General features: G+C 41.0%; 1 protein-coding gene across 1 annotated transcript; it reads right to left on the reverse strand.

Moving 5' to 3' along the window:
• Positions 1-495: 495 nt before the first annotated feature.
• LOC143121889 (ATP-sensitive inward rectifier potassium channel 1-like) lies at positions 496-6,562 on the reverse strand. Its single transcript, XM_076282550.1, has 2 exons — positions 6,411-6,562; positions 496-2,009 (listed from the first exon to the last, which is right to left on the reverse strand). The coding sequence occupies exon 2, from the start codon at positions 1,986-1,988 to the stop codon at positions 867-869; it is 1,122 nt and encodes a 373-aa protein (XP_076138665.1). The 5' UTR covers positions 1,989-2,009; positions 6,411-6,562; the 3' UTR covers positions 496-866.
• Between the last annotated feature and the right edge of the window lie 901 nt (positions 6,563-7,463).

The following is a 7,463-nucleotide window of genomic DNA, read 5'->3' on the forward strand; positions in this document are numbered from 1 at the left end:
GGGCCCTATCATGACATTCTAAAGTGCATCGTCACTCGTCAAAAGTCTATTCAAATTTAGTAGGATGTCCAGTTCACATTGGGAGGGGTTTCATTCTCAAAAGTGGAGCGCATGGCGTAACAAGGTGTTCCTAGGTCTTTTAATCAGTCATATGGGTGTGTTTGGGGCGTAACATCATTTTAAACCAATGAGAATGACATCTGTCATTCCCTTTAACGGCGCAACGCGCGATATGTCAAATAAATGCATCGGTATTTTGGCATTCAACGGCGCATTTGAAGGAGGCTGCTTGCAAGACCGTATGGAATAGTCATTCTTAAACCATGCTTTACTAAAATCTAGCATAGCCTTCACGCATTTGCACTCGGTGAAAATATGCTTTACTTGATGTGTAGATGAACTGTTAAGTGCATGTTTTATACCGGCTTCACAGAATGCAAGCCAAAGGCATCTTGCCTACAATACTTTTACTGATCACTGATCAACCAATGAATGTTGAATGAAACAATATATTTATTTAGTATGTACAATTTTTACAAAGAGTTGAAAGTATAAATACATCAGTTCACACCACAGTTTTAAATTATAGAAGCACCCTTTTTCATTTTCTTGAAAAGCACATATTGATTTATCATGTAGGAGACCATTGATTGTAAAATCTGTACATTGAGGAAAATCTGACATTGTGAAACAAATTTCAGAAACACTGCAAATGACATGAAGAAAGGCCTTATTGACCTCAAATGGATTTCTAGTTTTGTAGAAGTCAAATGTGTCCAGTTTTTTGTAGAAGTCAAATGAGTCCAGTAATTGATACAACTCCAGACATATGTATTGATACAACTCCAGACATATGTATATGAAGTTCACATTTTGGTGACATGATCTAGTTCATTGATGTCAATGACCTCAAATCCCGGGGTTTCAGTCCAATTCCTGCTATAGTGATGGTGGCCCTTCTCATTGTGAAAGCAGTAGCCACAGTGTGCAGTTGGCACAGGCATCACCTTGGAAAAGTTGGAGAAGTCTACATGGTATCTCCCATCCTTCCTCCGGGAGATAATGGATTGGAACTTGTAGCCCCACATAATCTCCTGTGGGATATATGAAGTTCTGACCTGACAAGAGGAGCTAGTGGACTCTGCTGTGGCATCCAAGAAGACAACCAGCTCAAAGTCCTGCTGATGTAGTGTATCCATCGCCATTACAAAGAATGGGCTGGACTTGTCAATGACATGATAAAGAGTCAAGGGACAGACAAAAAACAGATTGTCTTTTCCAGACTCAACCATGAAATCGATATTGACCTGGTCTAAAATAATGGCCTCCCCTTCAGGGGTTATGGTTGTCCGCAGCAACTTGCCGTAGATCTGGCTACCAATCATGAGGGTCTTGCGAAGGTTAGCCACACGGATTTGAAGACACAGTGTACCATTCTTAGGACAAATGACAGCTGACTCACTGAAGTTGATGGTTTTGGCCCTCTTCTTGGGAAGAGCGATCTTGGTCATGACAACACCACACCAAAAGCAGCTGATAAGTCCACCTATGATGGACTGTATGATGATGAGGGCAACAGCGCCTGGACACAGTGGAGTGATGACACGTACTCCATACCCTATGGTGGTCTGGGTCTCTAGCGAGAAGAGGAACGCCGAGGTCATACCATAGACATTGTCCACACATGGCATGTGGCCATTTGGTGGGTTCTGCCATTTCAGATCTCCGTTGTCTCGGGCAATCCAGTACCAAATCAAACCAAAAATGAACCAGCTCATTGAGAAGGAAGCCACATATAAGATGAGAATGAAACGCCAACGAATTTCCACAATTGTTGTCCAGAGATCGAGAACATAGGCTAAATGGTTCTGATATTTAATGTTTCCATACTCAATGTTGCAGTGGCCATCTTTGGTCACCAAACGGCTTTTGCAAAGCCGGCGCTCTGCCAGGTAGTCACTGAGCCACCTCTGTAAAGAGCGGACCATTTTCCAAATGCGGGATTTCACCTGGGGATACAACAGAGAGTAAGTGAGAAGATGAAAACTCAAACACAGACTCATAGTTCAGACACTAGACACTCTAGCCGGGCATAAATATTTAGAGATAAATAAACCTTGCAAATTCTGTTGTCATGGTAGCAGGACCCTAAAATCAGATCATTCCGATGTTTTACATCTCAGTATGGGATCATTCCAAAGTTTACTAAAGTGCGGAGGTCAATTTAATTGGAACTTAGGCAGTCCTTAAAAAAAAAAAAAACAAGAAAGAAATAATATCAAGCCAAAGCGTACACTTTTTTTCAATTGACCTGTCGCTAAGCCCCGCCCCCCATTGTTACCGTGTGAAAACTCGAACAAAAAAAAGACTTGATTAGAAATACATTGTGGACAATGACAGCTGACAGTATATGAAAGCAGGCTTTGAGGACGTTTTGGTCGAAAAAGGATTTACTTTCCTCCAGAAGCTCTCAAAAGGGACTTAATTATGCTATGGAGGGGTGTATTCAAAACTTTAGAATACATACAAGGTGACAAGCAGTTGTGGCGAGTAGCCGTGCAAATCACTGTGCAAAAACCACTGACGTTAATGCTAGCTAGCTAGTGGAAGATTGATACTAAGATATGTTAGGTTACGTTAATATGTGATGTAGTAAGAATATAGTAGTTGGTTAATGAGCATTTTCATCTTGGGATTTAACAGGGAACCTGTGCCCACGTTGTTGGCTTAGTAGCCTACAGTACATTACGTCGAGCTGTTGCAAACGCGAGAGACGTCCTGTAGGCTAGCTTCTACTGTTGATGAAAATATACCCGTTTTCTAGCCTCTCGGGGTACCGGCTATCAGTATTACACGTCCCCCTGCAAAACGTTTGACCATGGTTATCCGTCGGGGTTTTTTGAGTTAATAAACTCCATAAATAACCATTAATGTGTAACTTTATGCCTCCTCCCTGTTGTTTCCTATGGAGTTGTCCGAGCTGATGTCCGAGTCCCGTTGAGGCTGGACTGTCATTGGCTCATCAGCGTTCTAAAGGTAAACTATGCAGTATTGGCAATTTCCTTACTGTTTTCTCGGTTTTTGCTTCTTTTTCGCTGGCTTTGTCATGACGAATGTCTGAGAAACTCCATCGCTACCTTTTTCTAGCCGGTGCCTGGCGTGTATGTGTATTTGAATGCAGTAAAGCAATTCGTTACACTCGTTATACTTCCTGACACTGAGGCCGTCGGCCCGCCGGCCCACAGTTGCAAGGGTGGTTTTTCTGCTCACAGGCGCTAGGGGGAAGCGAGACGGCCACCATTCAACCCGAAAAAAGTCATATAACCATTTCAATGACTCTGAAGCTGTTAAATGAAGGTAAATTAAGCTAAAAAACTTACATATTAAGCTAAAAAACCTGCATAGTGTGCCTTTAAGGGTGGCGCTTAGCGACAGGTCAATTGTTCTCTCTAAGGTAATTACCGGTAAGACCTTTGTAAGACAAAGTAGAAAAAACTGCTGGGCAGATTGGCCTACACACTTCTGCCATCTAGTTTCCACTGGATTTTTTGATTGTCGGTGCCGTTTAGTACAATTTCCCAACAGATTTTATTCTGACAACACAAGTCAAATGTTGAATGAATGCATCACTTGAAGAAACTAATTAAGAAAATCACACTTAATAAGGACCCTTAACCCCTCAGTGTGAATCTCTCTAAGTACATAGACATTAACATTGATATAAGAATCAGTAAGTATATAGATAGTCAAAGAGTGGTAGTTATTCTTTATGCATGCGCGCATATTCATGGTAAACAAACCCTAATGCTCTGTGTGGTAGATAGATAGATAGATAGATAGATAGATAGATACTTTATTGATCCCCAGGGGAAATATCCACAGGATGTCTTGAATTTCCCCTGGGGATCAATAAAGTATCTATCTATCTAGGTGGTGGATTGGTGCCTTCCAATAAGTCATTTCATGCAGATGCCCCACAGGTTTCAAAAGATTCTTATGTTTTATTCCAGTAGACATGGGTTCAGTTCATCGCAGCAAAGAAACTGAATTCAAATTCTTCCAATGACAAAAACTAAAATATGATAAACTAAAGTAGTGAATCCAACCAATGATTAGCCTAGTTCAATCACACAACCTGTTTATTAATCAATTGAAAAACTTATACCTGCTGGCATCTCCAAACTTTCCAACTAAACCAAAGCTCCCTTTGTCTACCCACTAATAACACACAGTGAACCATGGAACTCCATGGCCAAAAGGCCATCATTCTGCCAACCAGGGTCATTACCTGAACTGTTTGCTTCTTTGGGTCCATTAAAGCCTTTCATTCAAGACCCTTTTACAACCTCCAGAATGAATGATCAGCAGATTTATCACAAGTAGGTCAACACTTTTTCTGTAACCATTTTACTTCCTGTGTCTCTACCTGGCTTTCCACCTCAGTGTAAAAATAGTTGGAGGTTATCAATGTCAAACATAGCTTAAGCTTTATTTGGCACCTCAGTGAAATGTCCTTAGTCATTGTTTAAAGTTTTACTCATTGATTCAGTCCCATCCTATCCACAGGATGTCCACAGAAGAATACTTCTGATGTAATATATTTATAACATCGATTGACAGGGTGAGGCTCAGTGTCCCTCAACTACATGATCATGTAGCATTGAGATAGCCCATAAGCTTGTTAGGTAACTGTCCCTTTTCCTTACACACCTTCCACTGTTGGACTGGTCTGAATCTGTTTGCTCTGTTTTGTAAACCTGAAACCCTTTTCGGCATAGTCCCGCACATACATCCAAGTGAAAATAGAAATACTGTTGACACTTGTGACATCAAGTAACAAATAGCATTAAAGTGTGCACATACAGTGTGCATTTAACCAGACTGTTAAATGGCATTAAAGTTGCAAACATAAATATAGCCGCAAGCGCCAATGGCGGGCCCGAGCTCCTGCGGGCCGCAACCCGTGACATGTCGGAATCCAACAAAGCACCGACGTGGTGCGTTTGTGAAATGTACATATTTGATGCGTGTGCTATTTGTTTTTATATTTTATTTCCTGCCACATTTACTTGCTTGGCCAGGTGGGGGCGCAATGCAAGGCAGGCCCATTGGGTGTCATCATAATCATTATATGTGACCAGGCATGGAATTGAGGGTCACAAGTGCGTTTTGAGGCATTTTGAGTTATTCTCAGCTACAAGCTGAGAAATCATGCAAGAAAGTTTGCCTACTTTCTCCCTGAATCCATGGGAGGGGAACACAATGGTCCTCATTTGCATGACATTAAGATCAACCCTCCCCCTGTCACGGTCACTGATCTGAGTGTGTTGTAGTGGTCTAAGGCGCTTTCTAGACCCATAGTGTACATTAAACCTCTTATAAGGTACCAGGTACCTGCCATCAGTCAATAACAAGACATGCACACATTATTCAAATGAATTGCCCATCGAAACTAGTCGTCATATGATGCTAATGACCCATCGAAACTATCTGTAATGGGCTTTATTGTCAATTTCTTCACATGCCAAGACATACAAAGAGATCGAAATTACGTTTCTCACTATCCCACGGTGAAGACAAGACATATTTTACCAATTAAGTCCACAGACAAACATAACATTCAAGTAAACAATAAAAAGTAAATAAGAAGGCACATACAATGAAGAAATAAGAGCAGCAAAATTGGGTTGAAATTGTGCAATTGTGCATAGACAGTCAATATAATAGTGCAAAGTCAGGCCAATAAATGGCTGAGGTAGTTCTGTTTGACCTAAGTAAGCAAGTGGCATAGTGGTGCAAGTTATGTAAGAGCAGCAGAAGTGTTGTGTTTTCAGAACAACAGGACAACAACAACAAGTTGCAAAGTGTACAAGTGGAGTAGTGCAAGTGGAGTAGTGCAAGGCAAAAAACTGACTTGACTTGACATAAAAACACACACACACACACAAAGACACGTAAACACACACACACTACACATGCACACACACATACATGCACACACACGACGCGCACAAACACATAAACACACATACACACACACACATGTACCCATACAAACACACCTACATACACAAACACAAGCACACACACACACACACACACAAAACACATATACAGAAAAACAACCACACACTCTGCACACACTCAATTACAAACACACACAAAAGGAACAAAGTAGGAAATTAACACAATTTGACAAGCGAGACTTATTTTTGTGGAAAAAATGTGCTGGACTGGGCAGCGGTAATTTTTTTGTACCGCTCTGCGGTACATCTAGTTGTATACCAGATAAAACAACATTCGTAAAAGCATGATCAGGGGACTTGTCCCCCCAAGGTACACAGCAAAGTTACCACCATAACTCCTTTTCACAGGTAGAAAGTTTAACACAAAGAATAGAAAGGGTTTACCTGTCAGTCCTTGTTGAACATCCAGTTTCAAAATTTGTGTCCTCCTTTTCTTCTCTTGCTTTGTATAGAGTATCTTTAACTTTACTTCCTTCCCTAACTCTTGCTCTCTGTCTCTATTGCAGCTGTTTAGAGACACTGGCACAATTCATTTGGCTATAAAGGGTGTGTCTCTCTTGGGTGCCACTGTGCCTCTCTTTTGTATGGCTCCTGCAGGAGAGGTGGGGGGGGGGGGCAGAGACATTTGGGTGATGTTGACACCCAAAAATCTGTTTGTTTACCCCTCAACAACGCTACATGTCATTGTCTGTGTTGCCTCCTTTCACGATGCTGATTGAAGCACACGCCAACTGTTTAGCATTGACACATGCTGTTTATGATGGCTACTGACAACAGGGCCCTGATAGCATCTCATGGTGCAATATCCCGGTTAAGGGAGGCCCAGATTCAATCCAGTCACGAGACTGATAGCCATGAACCCATGACATTTTTTTTTTCTTGTGGTCTGATGGACGGTCAAGGTCAAAGCTAGTTACTCGCTGTGTCCCCTGAAACCTCTTTAACCTGGTCACTGGGGCCCATAAATTATAAAACTCTTGGCTTTGACCATCTGTTGGAATAGTTTTAAAGTGAGGTGTGCATGGAATGGAATATATAATATAATTTCCTCCTGTGCCAGTGTGAAGTATAATATAATTCCAAACAGGAGGTCAGCCAAACAGAGAGCTACTCACTTGTTTTCTTTGGACATCATCCAGACTTGTAACTTATCTTTCTTGCGTGGAACTATTGTAAAAAAATATATATATCCCTAGAAAGATCATATTCTAAGAACAGAGAGAATATACTGAGAAAGATAATGGTACCATGCAAATAGATTATTATGTTTTTCTTGTTTAGTTATTTGTGTTATTTGTTTAATGTGAAATGGTATCTCCCACCTCCTCCCTATTTTTTTTTTTTTATCAAATCAAAGCTCAAAGCAAATCCTAAAAATGACAACTATATCAGGGACATAACTTTTCAAAACAAAGTGGCAAATCTGGAGTTCACAGT

The sequence above is a fragment of the Alosa pseudoharengus genome, unplaced genomic scaffold (genome assembly GCF_046254945.1).
Source record: "Alosa pseudoharengus isolate Yale_2024_CS ecotype anadromous, Long Island Sound unplaced genomic scaffold, YU_APseudo_1.1 YU_APseudo_1.1_scf_13, whole genome shotgun sequence".
In the NCBI taxonomy this organism is placed as follows: Eukaryota; Metazoa; Chordata; class Actinopteri; order Clupeiformes; family Clupeidae; genus Alosa; species Alosa pseudoharengus.